The sequence below is a fragment of the Ostrinia furnacalis genome, unplaced genomic scaffold (genome assembly GCF_004193835.3).
Source record: "Ostrinia furnacalis isolate ACB-3 unplaced genomic scaffold, ASM419383v2 OfSCF7556, whole genome shotgun sequence".
Lineage (NCBI taxonomy): Eukaryota > Metazoa > Arthropoda > Insecta > Lepidoptera > Crambidae > Ostrinia > Ostrinia furnacalis.
In genome coordinates, this window is record NW_021137795.1 from 496,223 (window position 1) to 514,533 (window position 18,311).

The window sequence follows — 18,311 nt, forward strand, 5'->3', positions numbered from 1 at the left end:
CATTTACTAAGGCTAACAAGTTATATTTAAAAATGGTAACTTATCCTCTTTGAAAATGTATTAAAATGTCTTTTTCAGCTTTGTCGCCTCAAAGGAGCCAGTCCACCAAAAGCGAAGAGAAGACATGTTGAATAAACTACCAGTTTGCTGCCTAGTATCGTAAACAAATAAGGTGAAGTCATAAATCTTGCAAAAATNAAAAATTTTAAAAATAAAACGTAAACTGTTAAATTAAAAGCAATGTTACTAGTTGTTGATATTTTTATTTACTTGATTTTAGTATAACTAATATTTGTAATTGTTAATGATTTGCATCCATTAATTAATATTTGCACGTTCATAATCTCGAAAACACGTGGATGAACTATTTACCAAATCCTCCAAACATTCCCATACTGAAAAAGAAAGCAATGAATTTCAATAAATGCTTATGTAAAAAAAGAAACTAGGTGCTAAAATTTTTCATACAGTAATAACTTTACTGACAGCTTATTTTTTTTTCAATAGTTAATATCTTTATTGCACTCCATGTTGTAACAAGGTCATAAACAATCTTTTTGTCCCATACTGAAAGTTAATCTCTATTTAATGGACTATAAAGTCAATATAATAGTCTCATTAGTGGTGGATATTTTCACTTCACTTTTGTTAATTGACCTTTGGAAAACTCAAATAAAAACCTGAATAATGGTAGGTACTCGTATTATAAGAAGAAAATTATACTTACAAGGATGAAGGAATATCTTCAAACGTTTTTACAGTATCCTTGACTACGGTTTGGACATCACCCATTATATTGTTTTTAGAAAGATCTGAAAATAATACCATAAAAAATGTATGGTTTTATAAGTTATTTTTTTATTCAACATCTCTAAAATATTTGATGTATTTTATATTTACCCGGTAACTTTCCCTTATCTGAAACAATAAAGACGCCTATGTAGAAATATGTATTTAACATACAACATGTGAATATTTGTTTGAAATGAAAGAAATAAAAAATATTTATTTGGTTCTAAAAATAGAACGATACAAGTCAACATAAAGAGCAAAAAAAACAGGATTTGTACCAAATTGGTCTCTTCTCAGTATGAGTCCAAAACGTACTCGGGAGCACGTTACGGCCACTGGTATTCTGCAGACACCACGAGAAAGGGGCGCGTGGCTCACAGCGAACGTTACAACTCGCAACATTGTTTTGCTTAAGATACTTAAAAGCAGGGATATCCGTAAACTGGATATCCGTAATCGTAACAGAAACTTTCGGATATCCAAATTAAAAAAATATCCGAAACCGGTATAATATTATTCCTATATCCGTAACCGGATCCATAACCGAAACTACATATCCATAATATCCCGACTTAAAAGCAAAGATACCTATATCAAGTTCACGATTGACGTTTGAGATCGAATACGATCGATGATTGACGAGACGAGTTGACTATACTAGAAAAGGAAAAGTTGGTCGTAACTGACTTCTTATCTACATTTCAGTATGTGTACCTACTTAATTTTGTTCTCTCAAACTAACGCATCTAGCTGGAGATCAGGAAGTCTGAAAAGCTATTAAAACAATCAAAAAGTCTTATTTTAAAAGGATGTCAACGATTTCAATTTCATCACCTGTATAAAGATGAAACGTTAATTGTTTTATTAACCCTACCAATACAGGTTAAAACTTTGCACGATCCTCTGAAGGTTTCATTTGTTTGCCATGTACACAGATCTGATCTGTGTATTTCGTTTTGAGGATTATGCTCTGAATTTTTTTCTCTTTTTTTTAATAATGTTTTTTTATGCATGGCAAGGCAGATATTTGACGGCAACTGCACCTGGTGTTAATTGAGATGCAGTCTAGGTTGGTAAGTAAGCACATATTTGTACTGTAAGTGCCTATTCACTCTCGCCTTGAAAAGGCCCGGATTATAGTGTTCAGGAAAGTTTTTTTATTTACCTGCGGCAGCGGCTTCGGCCTTTTTAGCCGCATCCTTTGCAGCGTCTTCGCCCTTTTTAGACGCATCCTTGGCAGCGTCTTCGCCCTTTTTAGCCGCATCCTTAGCAGCGTCTGTTGCCTTTTTGGCATCTGTTTTGAACAAAACAGTGTAAGTAAATACAGTCGATATCACGTCGAAATGTAAAGTGATGCAAAATAACACCTCTTTCAAGTGCTTAAGATGCCGTAGTGAAGAATCAAGCGTAGCTTGATGTGATATCGCCTTAAGCACGTATCACGAAACGAAACTAGAATCTTGATTCAAATTCAAGTTGAATGTTTACTTAGTTGTAACTCCATGGACTAATACCTATTGGACGTTATCAAATTTTTAAGTCAAATGCTTCACTCAAACATTAATAGGTAAACTGGTAGAGAATGACTTATGGCATAAAGTTCGCCTTATATGGCATTAAAAATAAAAGAAAGCTAAATTTTATTTATTAATTTATTTATTTATTCTAGAAGGCTGCTTGAAGGCTTACAGAAAATCCAACGCGCCAACAAGTTATAGTAATTACGATAACTCACTCAAATATCTTTAGTAGTCATGGAAATATTTTATGAGAACGATTTAACCATCTCTAAATGACTTAGTAGACCAATAAAATTAGATTTTAAATCGGAAATAATTCCTACAAAAGATTTTATTGCTTTAATGGCTTCATTGGTTGCCTATTAAGACTCTCCTAGGTTTTCGACTTCGACGGAGTTGTGCTTTAGTGGTGGGGGCCCTCGAAAGGGGCGCTTTTTAGGTTTTCCGGTTATACCGCGTAAAGGACTTACCTATCGAAAAGTGGTCTTCCTGTCGGCTAAAGGGCATTTAATCCTGCATTAAATAAGACCAAATTCATATGTTTTGGACAAACCGTTCTCGTGCAAATGTTCGGCAAAGTAGAAAATATGTGTATAATTAATGACCCTCTCCACGTCCAATAGCTCGTCACCCGTAGGCACCCAAGCCTTGTAAAGGGTCGCCTTAACCAGCGTATCCCTGTCAAGGCTCACGAGTTAGATTCGCTTATCCTTGTTCGTCCCAGTCGTTCCTTAACTGCGGTTGCTGCACCTCTTCCTGGCACTCTCCTGAACGACTCTGTGTTACCTAATGTGACTGCCCCTCTTCCTTGTAGGTACTCTCCTGTACGATCGCATTGCTTAGCCATATGCCTGGTCTAAGGTTCGAGCCACAAAATCAACTTCGTACGCGTGAAAATATACTTACGAGCAAAAGTATGGAATCACCCTCTTGTGTTTTGTTCCCAACGATCTGAAGAACTCAATGACTATCTATGCATCTATGGTATCAAGTTAAAGTTTGTAATGTAACCTTTAAACTGGTACCATTTTTAATTTAATTTTCATAGTCATTTAGCTACAAAGATTACTCAAAACGAATGGGGTGATTCCATACTTTTGCTCGCGAGTGTAGTTTAAATACTATTTTCCGTACTTGCAACATTTTTCTTTACTGCTTCGCCTCTATTAGTCGTAGAGTGATTGTATATATCCTATAGCCTTCCTCAATTTATGAGCTATTCAACACAAAAATAATTATTCAATCAAACTAGTAATTCTTGAGATTAGCGCGTTCAAACAAATAAACAAAAAACTCTTCAGCGTTTTAATATGAACTTGTTGTTGTTGATTTTTGGCGTCGAACCTTAGACCAGGCTTACGGCTAGGTAACGAAGTCGTGCAGGTGAGTGCCAGGAAGAGGTGCAGCAACCGCAGTTAAGGAACGGCTGGGACGAACAAGAATAGGCGCATCCAGCTCGTAAAACTTGATAGGGTTACACTGGTTGAGGCGCTCCTTTTCAAGACTTGGAAGCCTGCGGGTAACGAGCCATTGGACGTGGAGAGGGTCATTAATTATACACACATTTTCTACTTTGCCGAACATTTGCAGAGTACAGTTTGTTCAAAACATATGAATTTGATCTTATTTAATGCAGGATTAAATGCCCTTCAACCGACAGGAAGACCACTTTTCGATAGGGTGAGTCCTTTACGCAGTATAACCGGAAAACCGAAAAAACGCCCCTTTCGTGGGCCCCCACCACTTAAGCACAACTCCGTCGAAGTCGAAAACCTAGGAGAGTCTTTATGGGCAACTAATGAAGCCATTAAAGGACTAAAATCTTTAGTAGGAACTAGCTTTCCGCCCGCGGCTTCGCCCGCGTGGAATTTCGTTTGTTAAATTTTCCTGAATTATCTTTGCTATAAACCTCACGGAGCCCGAGACCTTTCCAACGAATGCAAAACCGTGGAAATCGGTTCGTGCGTTCTGGAGTTATAGCGTCAGGGAGGAAAACCCGACTTATTTTTATATAGTAGATTATTTCCGATTTAATTCATTTTTGTGTTTAATTCTACTGGCCTATAGCTGTGCTTTGCAAAACGTGTATCAAAACTATCATAGGTAGGAACAAATAAAATGTGTGCTGCTTACCGTCTGCTGGCTTGGCAGTCTGAAAAAGAAAATAAAGTAGTTATGCATTTCCTCTTTCAGTAAAATTCTGCATGTGTGTTGTGTATGTGCACAAAAGATACCTTGTAAAGTTAATTAAGTAAGTACAATTTATTTTTAGGTAAAGATGTTCGTTTTATCATATCTTTCTAGGTAGGAATGCCCGGGGGATTTTGTACGCCTAAAAACAGTGAATATTTTCCCACTTTTCCAACAGTTTTCATTGATACCTACTCTGTTCCTATTGGTCATAGCATAATGGTATACAGGCTGATTCTGAGTCGCTCCTAAATATTTGGATACTGATGATAACAAAATCACCCTGCATATTGTTAAAGCCTTCCTTGATAAATGTGTGACCAGCAGTTCCCGAGATTAGCGTACACAAATAAACACTTTTCATCAAGAAACTTATGAAATAAGACTTGTTTCATAGGCGAAAATAATATGAGTTTTTATTTTTATATTAAAATGCCATTATTTATATGGTAAAAATAATATTTCATTTTAAACCTTTTATTAACTTTAATAGTAAGCTCAAAAAAACTGCCGATATGCTGAGATGGATGGGATGATAGCGGCTAATTTTAATACTTAGTACTGAAAAATAAAACTTTGTCGCAGTTTCGATATTGTTTCAAACTTTATTATTAAGTAGGTAGGTATGTAAAACGAAAGTAGTATATTTTTTAAATTTGCTATCTGTATTAGTACACTAAGTTTTCTCTATGAAGAAAATCTAATCAATTGCCATCAATGTACCTAAACTGGAATTGATATAGTGGTAAAAGCTCTTGGTGAATTGGTAATAAAATTAGTAACTTACTATGAGCACCGCAAGGCTGACAATCAATAGAAAATAGATTATTTTAGTCATGATTCCGCAGTTATTTCACTGTTTTAATCACTACACGAACTATCTTCTACTGAATTTGGGAGGTTCTACATACAAGGTATTATATACGGATAAGGCGACATCAAAATTATCACAACAATTGATCAAATAATGGGCGTTTTGCGCATATTTGTACAATTGCTGTACGGCGTAGTGTGGTAGGTAGTTACTCGTACATGTTTTTGAAACTGCTTAAATATTTTAATTTTATTGTATTTTATTCAAATTCTATGGAACTATTTCAATATATTGCGGTTGTTTAGTTTCACCATGACAAACTTTGTTTTTGAAGCAAGAGTAGATAATTTGTTTATCATAAAGGGTTAGTTACATGGAAGTAGTATACAAAGAATGCAGTTTACTAGTATGAGAGGACTCGCCCCCTAGATCCCAACTAATATCCCAACTAATATTATAAATGCGAAAGTAACTCTGTCTGTCTGTCTGTCTGTCTGTCTGTCTGTCTGTTACGCTTTCCCGCTTATAAACCTCGCAACCGATTTTGATGAAATTTGGCATAGAGATAGTTTGAGTCCCGGGAAAGAACATAGGATAGTTTTTATCCCGGTTTTTGAAACAGGGACGCGCGCGATAAAGTTTTTCTGTGACAGACAAAATTCCACGCGGGCGAAGCCGCGGGCGGAAAGCTAGTAAAGTTATATTCGAGACAGATCCACACTCGTACTCACAAACATTTCTATGAGGTCTCACAGCAGTGCTCGTGGACGCACAGGGTGACACACGAGCTAATCACAGAGCTCTATTCCAAGCTGTGCGTTCGATTTGCTGCTTCACTTAAGCAGGCATCGTTTGTGAATAAGTACGGGTGTCAATTTCATCATCATCATCATCATCTATTTACCTCAATAGATCCCAGAGGATAGTAGAGTCAGGGTTTAGTAGGCCCCGCTCAGTAGGAAGAGTCCCATGTCTCCAAAGAATCTATTTCTTGACGCTAAAAAGAATACGCAACATCTCTCTTTCTCTGTGGTTAAATCTGCGGAGCTAAGATTATCAACATTTATTTAAATAGGCGTGGCCTTTTAGTATAGGTACCTATCTAATCACCTGTCTTAAACATAGATGTAAGTAATGACCTTAGCTTAAATAAATATTATTTAATAAATGTAGCTCATTAAGGTACTGGTAGCTATGTCATCATCATTTACGTAGTTGAGTTGTTTACTTGAATTATTCGGCGTCATTGAAAACCGTAACGAAAGCTTTCATGGTTAAATCTTCACGTTTGTAATTCGTAATAGGTAAGTAGGTACCTCCTATGTCATACTTATGGTATGTTTGTCTCTATAATAGAATAATTCTGAAACTTAGAAGTATTGTTATGATACTTTTGTCAGCTGAGTAGGTTTATTGAGACGCTAAGTAGGGCAGTAAGTGTATGGTGAAAGATAAATAAAAAATAAAATAAAGCAACAAATTTATTGTAACATCGTGTACAATAGCGTTTTACTGTTAAATATTATTTTTTCAAAATTAAATGGCTAATAAATCAATGGGATCTGGGCGTCGCAAGGGTCGTAGTTACAGCGTTGAAGGAGATTTGGGGGTCTTCTAATTTTCAGTGAAACATATTTGCGCTGCTCTCTGTAATACAAAAGTAAGGTAATGTAGCTTATGTAAGTATGTACTGAATACTTAGTTAACTTAACAGATAGATAGATAACACGAGTTTAAGGAAAAGTGTAATGCATTTAATAATTTCATGAAAATCATGAAAAAGCCAATAATTTGATTCACTTAGCTCTTAACTTTAGAAATCCCCTTTAAAATTGTATTGGTTTTCACTTTCCAGCTAGCCTGTATACTAAAGTGCTAAAGCATGTGCCGTTAGCAACAAGAAAAAAGTCCAATTGTTAACATTTTTTGCAATAATCGCATAACGTGTAGGTATTGTCGCTACTTTAGCGTGTCACACTCTAACCAAATAAATAAGTATTAATTGAATAAACTAATTAAAGGCCTTATTTGCGTAAACTCGTACTTACCAAATACCTTTCCAAATTGTGCTGGTACTTGCTCAAACTCTTTTACCATGCCACCTACCATATCTGGTATTTTTTTAAAAACACCATCGGCCGATGCTGCTAAAAAGAAACAGTAGTCGATTAGTATATGCATTTTTGTTCCAAAAATCTTACTAGGTAGGTATTAGGTTTAAAAATATATTTGTGATATAAATAAAGTTGTCTGGTAATTGCATCCTCCTAAATTAGTTGAACCTTCGATTAGCAACGAATGTTGGAATGAGACTATTCCCACCTCTCGTTCCCTCCCACCGCTGCAACTCCTGTGTACATCTACAGCTTGACCTTCAATAAAAACCCAATCAGTGAAGGTCAAGTTTATCCCGGAGGCTGATGATAGATGAAAATACAAAGATTATGTAACCTTTTAAAAAATATATACACCACGGACAACCCACCACCATGGTTCTTTCTGCCTCATGGCGTACGAACCGAATCTCGGGAGAGCGCGCGGGTACTTGCTCTGGGCTCTTTTCCCCGGGCGCTTTGCTTGACTCCCTACAAATTTATCTGATCCATGTCCCTTATCATAGTCAATTCTCCCCCTTCTGGGACTTGACACCACAAATACGGTACTTCGCGTCGGGCTGCTATCGTTGATAAATGTCATCACTTCTTCTCATAACTTCGCCTGATTGTGTGCCAGGAGTGCGCGAACTCGCGCAGCGGGATCCAGTTACTGCGACTACTCGTGAGGTCCTGGTGATAAACAGGTCCTTGCTCGGCTCTCCGTATCGCATCCAGCATTTTCTGTCGAGCTTCGTCATAGAGGTTACATTCCCAAAGTGCGTGATCGCGACTCTCTTCGACTTCCTCGCCGCATGGGCATAGTGCAGACTCGCACAGCGTCATCCTGTGTAGGCGCTGCCTGAAGCACCCGTGCCCAGTTAACAATTGGGAAACTACGTAATCAGGTTCAACCCAGCCGAGTGAGAGCCTCATACTAGAGATGAAACGGATATCCGGTAACTATCCGGTAGGCCGGATATCCGGCCTAAATTTACTATCCGGCCGGATACCGGATAGTAACTCACTATCCGGCCGGATACCGGATATTAAAAAACTACGAAAATTTCCTATTAATAAAATGAAATACATTAATCTTTGAGGTAAATATCAATAAAATAGCTTATAATAATAAAGGCTTTTATTTAAAGTCCAAAAAGTTACAAAAAAGCCATATTAAGGTCTTTCAAAAACTAATTTCTTTTTCTGGGCTATTCACTGTAATGACGAATACATAAATTAGTAAATATCTGTTAATGTCGAACGAAATATTGCCAAATAAAAAAGGCGATCTTTTTTTCACTGATGGTCTGATGACATGATGCATGCAGTCCAGTCAGATTACGCAACAAGTAAACTAATTTAATTTTCGCTATTCAATCACACACTCAAGATAGCAACCGAAATCGGCCGAATTGATCTGCCCCCAAGACAAGTGGCAAAATCTGACATTCTATTCGGACGGTTTCGATTTTACTAATAGACCCACTGATCGCGTTCGAAAGCACCTGTGCGGCGCTAAACTCGTCACGACATGCAACGAGACAATGGGCCAACTATCCGGCCGCCGGATATCCGGCTATCCGGCCTAGCAGCTGGCCGGATATCCGGTATCCGGTATCCGGCCAAACAACTATCCGTTTCATCTCTACCTCATACACCACGGACAGTTAATTATGGGGACTTATCTTGCAAGCTATAATATTTTACCTGCCAACAATATTTTTCACAAAATCGCTTAAAAGGAGCGGAATGTAGAAAGTCATGCAAACGCTTTACCTGGTGATTCTGCTGGTTTAGCGGCCGCATCTTTAGACGCTGCTTCAGAATCTGCAGGCACGGCAGACTGAAAAGATATAAATATAAAAATAACGTTTGCGCACCAGTTGTTCTGATATCGACTTCAACGACGTTAGGAAAGAGTCGAAAGAGCAAAAGTTTAGGTATTATAACTTAATAGTAGGATCTGTGGTATTACTTACAATTTGAGCGATGACCGCTACAATCACAAACAAATAAATAATCTTATTCATGTTTAGGAACTTTGGTTGGGTTAATTTAGATCTCTCCAAATGCAATTGCTTTCTGAGATGTCTAGAATATGTACTGGTTTATATACGAAAAGCCTAACTACACGAACAATACAAAAATAATTCGTAGATAACACTGACTTATGAGCCTAGTAATATCCTGAAGTACTAGTAATTGTATTTTTAATAAAGAATAATCACTTTTCAAGACCACCGATCAGTCATACTTTGTTATTTTCGGACACTATTTACGTGACTCGTGGCGTGACGTGTATTTCCTATCATGTGACTGTTTAGTTTTTTTTATTTACAACAATTTCGATTCAGTTGATATTTTTATGATACAAAATCTTCTAAATGGCTAAAATCTACTTTACTGAGCAATTCCTGGTTCTACCATTCCTATTAACCAGGATCAGCAAAAGATATATCAATCAATCAGTGGCGTAACTAAATCCGAGGCCCGTGGCAAATTCTGTGCACGGGGCCATTGGCGTAGGTACTTATCTAGGGGTTTTTCTAGGTATTTTTCAGGGGGGACCCAGGATCATCGCCCTGAAGCATATGTTTAGGGTCTTGGGCCGGGGCCCCCTCGGGTCGGCGCATTTTGCCAACCCTGCTACCCTATAGTTACGCTACTGCAATCAATAGTTACTTACCTATTTAAGCAGTACCTACTTGTGATATTAAATTATTAATCCTTGTGGAAAGTTTTATCCATAAGCAAATAAGTAGTTAAAAAAATGGTTTGCAGCTGTACATTAAATTCTGTTTGCGATTTAATTCGTCTCAATTAGGTATGCGTACCTATTTTTTTGTGCAGTTTGAGTGCCATGGGGCGGAACAAAATGTATAAAAGCTGAATTTCCGGATAGATCCAGTTTATTCTGTAACTTATAATTGATACCGGTTGATATAAAGCCTGTGAAGTATTTTCAGGACCGGTAGATAACTAGTTTCTTAATATCTTGTATAGTTTAGAAATATGTAATCGAGTAAGATCACGACGTCTTACCTATCGTTTTCAACATGTTAAACCTACGCAAACAATTGAACTTAGAGTAGGTAACTAGGGTAAGCTTAAGTTGTAGCATTTTTTTACAGAATTAACTAATAGAAAAAGGATACTAATTGTCCAATTGTATTTTTTTTTCGAAACAAATGCCAACATCATTTTATTGAGCAGCATAGCTTATGGTTGCAGACTTGCGCATAATAACTCTCAGGGAACCTCACAAAATCTTTAGATAGTGTGCATTTGCGATGTTGTATTATCTATATTGACTGCTTTTCCTAGGTCCACTGTTTCTACAATATCAACATTTTTACTGTACTAATAACTGCTTAAATTGTAAGACCTAATGTGAAAGTGCTAATGTCGTTATGCAACAAACGATTGAGTATTGAAAAAAATTACCCTGAAATTCAGTGGAATGTAAAGTCCTATGAAAAGCGGTCACCAGGCAGTATATGAGACTAGCATTAGTCTATGTATGGTTAATTTAAGGCAATATTTATTGGAAACGATATGCTTTATATAGATACTAGCTTTCCGCCCGCGGCTTCGCACGCGTGAAATTTCGTTTGTCACAGATCGTCATAAATTATAGCCTATATGTTATTCTGGATTATGAACAATAATACTGTAAAGTTTCATCAAAATCCGTTCAGTGGTTTTTGAGCCTATTCATTACAAACGTACAAAAATAGGTACAAATCTTTCCTCTTTATAATATTAGTATAGATAAATAAAAGTTGTATGTGGAGTATGGAGGTTCATTGTCGGTATTTATATTTGCATTATTTAATTATTGAATGAATAAAGTTTATTTCCACAATCCAATATTAGGTAGGTACAAAATAAATATTTACGTCTAGGTGTACGACTTAAATGAGAATCATTGTAATAAGTATTCATTCGTTTATTTCCTTGAAAGTTTCACAGGTCAGCTTAAAACTTTGTTCGTAGATATGAGGATGTCATTAGGTAACTTTTTATTCTGTAGGAAGTTTCGGGCCTCCGGGGATCATATCTGTAAAAAGAAAAAGTTTTAAAAGATTGGAAAATAAAATCGTAATATTACCTACCTACTATAGGTAGATTTATCATGCTATTTAGCTGGAAGTTTTTCGACAGCATTTCATAACAATAAGTAAATTAATTTTCTTCATAGCAACAACGGAAAGAAGAAATTGCATCTGACAGGTGTGTTTAAATACAAATTACAATGAAAAATGTAATTTACATCATAGATTTCCATAAACGCGAATACCAGTGTTGAATCAGGAATTTAAACATTTAGATAATGTAGGTGTATGTATAGGTTCATTGGCTTGAGGCATTATGGTGATTTCTGTTATCATTCTAACTTTTATAAAAAGTTTTATGACTTTTAATAAATTATAAAAGACGTCCCTTAAAACTTACTGAGAAATCCGTTGACTGCTTTTTCTTTCGCTAATACCACTGTTTTCAAGATTCCGTTCAGCGGGGCCAGGGGATTGAACAATTTATTTGCGGGGTTGTCTGAGTTCGCTGAAACGAGAAAATTATAATATGTATAGTATAATAGCTCAAAATTTTGTTTTCTCCCTTATATTTATGTAAACGACGCAATTCGCGATGACTTTCCGGTATTAACTAAAAAACTAAATATTAATAGCCAAATGTTGGGCTCGAAGCGCTGGTAGGGTCGTTTCGTTTCGTGGTAAAGGTCGCGGGAAGAGCCTGGATGCGGGTAGGATAAAAAGATTAAACATTGAGACATGTAAAGGCATCCAAGAGCAAAACTTTTTATTTTTAGTCTTCTATTATTATTTTTTCTTTAAATATTTGATGATTTGTATAGTCATAGAAAATAAATTTTGATTTCGATTAAATATTACTTACGTTGATTCGGTGCTGCCGTAGAAGAAGAAGGCGTAGACCCTGCATCAGCGGAAGGGGCTGAAAATTACACAAATATTTTAATTATCACATGCGAAGACCTATCATATACAATTTTTGATTAACTTTTAGATTAGGTATTCAAAAATAATCATGTAAAGATCAGACTTATTTACCTGAATCTGCTGGGAGCGCGTTCTGTAAATTAAAAAAAAAACATTACAGCTATCAGACGTAAATAAATACATAATTAAGTTCAATAAATACTTACAATAGTTGCGAACATCGCGATTACAGCTAAACATAAAATTGCTTTGGTCATGATGATATTTTTTAGTTTTTTGACTGTCTTGAAAATAGAAGATTCTCTTTGAAACTGATTTACAAATAGCAAAAGTCGTCTAGTTATATACGAAAAGTGCGGCCTTTGTGGCGAATATAAACAATAGCACAAACAAATTATTAGGAAGTTCTAGCAGATATGAAGCTGAACAATACAGTCACATTTTTGAATGTTCCGTATATATTAATGAGCAACTCATAGAGATAGGATATAATACGTCCAACGATACTGTAGCTTTGAATAAAAGAGAGATTGATATTATTATTCTTTATTAACACTAGACCGAAAAATACAACACATTAAAAGGTGTACAAGTAGTGGTCTTATCTCTAGTATGAAATCTCGTCTAAACAACCTGGGTTACAGTGTTCATCAAAACAGTCAACAGTGCTTCAACATTCATAAATTAGCTCAATTTGTGTGCAAACAAACACTATTAATTAAAATACTTAATTAACTAAACCTTAATTAGAATTAATACTAATTATGATCCCAACTAATATTATAAATGCGAAAGTAACTCTGTCTGTCTGTCTGTCTGTCTGTCTGTCTGTTACGCTTTCCCGCTTAAACCTCGCAACCGATTTTGATGAAATTTGGCATAGAGATAGTTTGAGTCCCGGGAAAGAACATAGGATAGTTTTTATCCCGGTTTTTGAAACAGGGACGCGCGCGATAAACTTTTTCTGTGACAGACCAAATTCCACGCGGGCGAAGCCGCGGGCGGAAAGCTAGTAGATCATAAAGACTAGAGGTAGAATATAAAACCGTCGTGTTTGTATTTTACTACGGGATTACAAAATAAGCTAACGGAAATCACTTAAAAAGTCACTGAAAATTGTAAAGCATGTCATTCAGATCCTATTCAGTGAGTGATTGTTAAAAGTGACTCGATACATTAGTCTGACGAATACTAATCACTCCAGTCCATTGTACTGACTCATGGCAGATCTCAACTTCAGGGTTTCTTATGGTAATTAGTTCATGGTATTGGACTGTAACACATAAACGGAAATTTTCAAGCTAAAAAGTACATACAGATTTCCACCACCGTTTCCCTTATTTGTATTCAGGTATTAAATAGGTAAATTATTATTTTATGGTATCACTACTGCATGATAGTGATTGAGAGAAAATAAAACTCAAAGTGGTTATTCAGATTATTATATTTATAGAACACTTAGGCTGGGTTGCACTAACTTACTTAATTATACAATAACCGGTGTTTTTAATATGGTATTTGATAGATTTTGGACATTTGTTAAAGTTAAAGTAAAGATGGTGCAACTCAGCCTTAACATCTCATTAATATAGATATGTTACAAGATTCTTCAAACTCAATCGGCAATAGTAATGTTTTCACTATTGCCGTTTCCTCCAGCAGGCATTGATATTTGAATCTGCGCAGTGATATAAAGGAAAGTAGAGGCTGCTAGGCGCAGCGTCGCTCCAGGATCGAAGAAAAACAAACCATATATGGAGGTGCGCGCAACCCTGACCTCGAGTGCGCGCAATATAGGCTTCGTGAACTTGTATACTGCTTCTGAAAAATAAAAATAAAAATCTATGTTTCAATTTCGTACTATATAAAGACAAGCAAACATTAAGAAAAACAAAATTTGATTTAATTAAATACCATGTAGAGCTAAATCAATTGTAGCGCAACAACATTGCTAAAAAACAATCTAGAATGTTTTCATAAATAAATCGTATCGTAAAGGCACGGAAAAGATAAGTAAAAGGTAACTAACCATTGTCTATATATTTTAATTGAGCGTAGGTGCAAATTAATTTGGTCTATTCTATTTGCCTCGAAAATATATCCACCAACAGACTCATACCTAGCAAGTACAGCCAACTAAGGACTAGCCAACTGATCAGGACATATATTTTCAGCGTATCCATTCCCTGTATGAGAAAATAAATATACAAAATTAGCAAACGATCAAAGAAAAGCCACAAAAAATGCTTAAAGCTAAATCTTATAATTTCAAGAAAAAGCTTATGAAGTTGTGCTTATTGTAAAGCTTCCTATACAAAATTCAATCATGTAATGTAAGCATAAACACTGACCGTTTTCCCATAAGTTATGAGAATTTGCACACAGGACAAAGCACCTATGGATATGCACAGTATTCCTGCGAAAATCTGAAAAATTTAACGCAATCAAGGATATAGCTTTAATAAATTCAAATCACTAAAAGTGTAGTAGGTATTTGTTTTAGGGCTAATTTTTCAATCGACGGATAACTTTTAACTGAAGAATAAGTTTGGCACATTGACAGTTTTAGTATGGGAAATATGTCAAATTGACAAGGTTATTCTTCAGATAAAAGATATCTGACGATTGAAAAATTGTAAAAATATTAGGCGCACTGTCAGAATGTATCTTAGGAACTTACGGTAAATTGGTAACATTTTTCAAATGGGCGAAGAACATCTTGTAAACCTTAACAAACTTCATCACATCCGCTTCCCCTTGTAGGTATATTTATTAGATTATTGTGTTTACTTTTCAAAAAAAATCCATTGAAAATGAACAAATCTGGAAAATATTGAACCTTAACTTTGAGGGATTTCATCAGCGCCACGTTCATGTAACGCGCCCTCAGGTTTAAAAAAGTGGAATGGGTCAATAAGTAATTGACATCATAAAATACGAGTAATTCCCACGAGTAAAGGAGGCTTGATGTCACATGGTCAAACATTGTTACATCATATATGGACCACATGGATGTAATTACTATAAGCTGGAATGTAAACACCGCTAGACTCATGATAGAGTAAGCTGTGTCAGCGATGTCTCTCATGAATCTGGTCTCCTTTATTCCCAACAACACATCGATTTCACAACTGTGCTCGATCATTTTCACCATATTGGACTTATTGCCAAAGGTGATATTTATCACGAACAAAGTAAACTATCATCGATATTTCAACACTTATTACAACTTCTGAGTATGAAACAACTTTGTCTCGGATCGCTGTCGCATACGTCATGTGAGTCAGGACGACAATGCTGACTGTAAGCACGAATACACCATAAACAACAGAACTGAAAGATTTTTCAACGATTCGGTTATTTCTTATACTAAATCTTCCATATCCCGATGCTCGTAATACCCAAAATTTGCATTTTTGCAACTTTTTGACGTATTCTCGAATCAACTCAATTTTGTCATTGTTTTCCATCGGGATATTTTTTTTCGTGCTGATGCACCGGTTCTTAAATTCTGAAGTATCTTGTCTCTTCACGTTATAGTGTAAGTGTGTTTAACACCAACTATTGTAATCAAGGCTAATTCAATTAAGAAATGGATTTCTAATAATCGTAAAATCTAGTAACTACTTAGTTACTTACGATCAACCAATGTGATTATAAAGTATTTCCGTTAAATATTACTCAGGGGAAACTATTAAAAACAGATTTAGAATAAAGTCTGGATTGGGGTGGGGTGGTTGTAATGTGATTTTCTATCTGATAACTTTTCACTGATAATATACCTACCTATTGGTTAGTGATCATTTAGAAAAAGCAGTCATTAGAAGTAGCTCTACCTACATGCTTAGTGGGTAGGTACCATACTAAAGCTGTTTATTTGTATTAGTTGTAATAGCTTAAATTCCATAAAAATTCAGCCAAGCGCGATATGGACTCGCGCACCCAGGGTTCTGTTCAAAGGATTTTTTAAATTCTTCATCATAAATCGAAGACTGTACATCGTGAAAATAATTAAAAGTCGGTGTAAGCTTGTAGGAATAACGATGTTTTTATGATTTAATTACAAAATGTGCTTATAGTTTTCGGTTTTTTCCTATACTTCTAGATTATGACGGTATCACTTGAAAAATTTCTTAGATCTAGGTCAATGGAAAATACCCAATACATTTTCTTTCCCTTGACTGTCACAAATAGGTACGTAATTTTTTTACGTTAACTTAGACTTAACTTGCATTGTTATTTGAATCTGCGCAGTAATATAAAGGAAAGTAGACACTGCAAGGCGCAGCGTTGCTCCAGGATCGAAGAAAAACAAACCATATATGGAGGTGCGCGCCACCCTGACCTCAAGTGCGCGCAATATAGGCTTCGTGAACTTATATACTGCTTCTGGAAAATAAAAATAAATGTTGTACCTAATATGTTTCAATTTCGTACTACATAAAGACAAGCAAGCATAATTTGTTTTAATAAAATTAAATACATGTTGAGCTTAATCAATAGTAGCGCAACAACATTGCTAAAAAAATCAATCTAGGTTGCTTTCATAAATTATTCGTATCGTAAAGGCACGGAAAGTATATAATAAGGAAAAGTAACTAACCATTATGTATATATTTCAATTGAGTGTAGGTGCAAATTAATTTGGTCTGTTCTATTTGCTTTGAAAATATATCCACCAACACGCTCATACCTAGTAAGTACAGCCAACTAAGGACTAGCCAACTGATTAGGACATATTTTTTCAGCGTATCCATTCCCTGTAGAAAAAATAAATACAGGGTAATTTTGTTATCAGTATCCAATTTTTTTAATAAGAGCTTTTTTACAATACAACTTTATCTTAATTATCCTTAACGCGGTATTTTTCGCGAAAGAAGTATTGAAAATCTAATTCGCGGGTGTCAATTTTAAAACCACGTGCACCTGATAAAAACAATTAAATATGAAAAATAAATGTTTTCTTTACGTAAATCTGATAACAAAATCACCCTGTATACAAATTAACAAATGATCAAAGCAAAGTTACAAGAAAAAATAATGCTGGATATATCATAAATTTCAAGGAAAAACTTATGGAGTTGTATTGATTAAAGCTTCCCATAAAAAGTTGAGTTAATTCATTGAACGAGTAAGTAGTTTACTAAACCATATCATATTAATTCGCTATAATCTAACTTTTTTTAAGTGAAAAATGAAGTAATGGGTATAGCCACTGACCGTTTTCCCATAAGTTATGAGAATTTGCACACAGGACAAAGCACCTATGGATATGCACAGTATTCCTGCAAAAATCTGAAAAATTTAAGGCAATCAAGGAATAGTTTTTTAAGAAATTCAAATCACAAAAGGTGTATTTGTTAATTAAACCAACTGTCATGGAATTGTGTAATGGTAAAATTGGTGTTTCCAAAAATATTAGGCGCACTGGCAGAATGCATCTTAGGAACTTACGGTATATTGGTAACATTTTTCAAATAGTTTCAAATGGGCGAAGAACATCTTGTAAACCTTCACAAACTTCATCACATCCGCTTCCCCTTGTATATTTACTAGATCATTGTGTTTACTTTTCCAAAAAGATCCATTGAAAAACAACAAATCTGGAATATACCTATTGAACCTTAACTTTGAGGGCTTTCATCAGCGCCACGTTCATGTATCGCGCCCTCAGGTTTAAAAAAGTGGAATGGGTCAATAAGTAATTGACATCGTAAAATACGAGGAATGCCCACGAGTAAAAGAGGCTCATGGTCACATGGTCAAACATTGTAACATCATATATGAACCATAAGGATGTAATTACTATAAGCTGGAATATAAACACTGCTAGACCCATGACAGAGTAAGCTGTGTCAGCGATGTCTCTCATGAATCTAGTCTCCTTTATTCCCAACAACACATCGATTTCACAACTGTG

General features: G+C 35.5%; 2 protein-coding genes across 2 annotated transcripts; both read right to left on the reverse strand.

The window, feature by feature from the left end:
• Positions 1–243: 243 nt before the first annotated feature.
• LOC114365151 (uncharacterized) lies at positions 244–5,505 on the reverse strand. The gene is made up of 6 exons (XM_028321647.1): positions 5,290–5,505; positions 4,446–4,464; positions 1,958–2,086; positions 901–918; positions 728–812; positions 244–395 (listed from the first exon to the last, which is right to left on the reverse strand). The coding sequence occupies exons 1-6, from the start codon at positions 5,338–5,340 to the stop codon at positions 365–367; spliced, it is 333 nt and encodes a 110-aa protein (XP_028177448.1). The 5' UTR covers positions 5,341–5,505; the 3' UTR covers positions 244–364.
• A 10,963-nt stretch (positions 5,506–16,468) lies between these two features.
• LOC114365110 (uncharacterized) lies at positions 16,469–17,860 on the reverse strand. The gene is made up of 4 exons (XM_028321582.1): positions 17,846–17,860; positions 17,612–17,686; positions 16,995–17,151; positions 16,469–16,780 (listed from the first exon to the last, which is right to left on the reverse strand). The coding sequence occupies exons 3-4, from the start codon at positions 17,146–17,148 to the stop codon at positions 16,599–16,601; spliced, it is 336 nt and encodes a 111-aa protein (XP_028177383.1). The 5' UTR covers positions 17,149–17,151; positions 17,612–17,686; positions 17,846–17,860; the 3' UTR covers positions 16,469–16,598.
• Between the last annotated feature and the right edge of the window lie 451 nt (positions 17,861–18,311).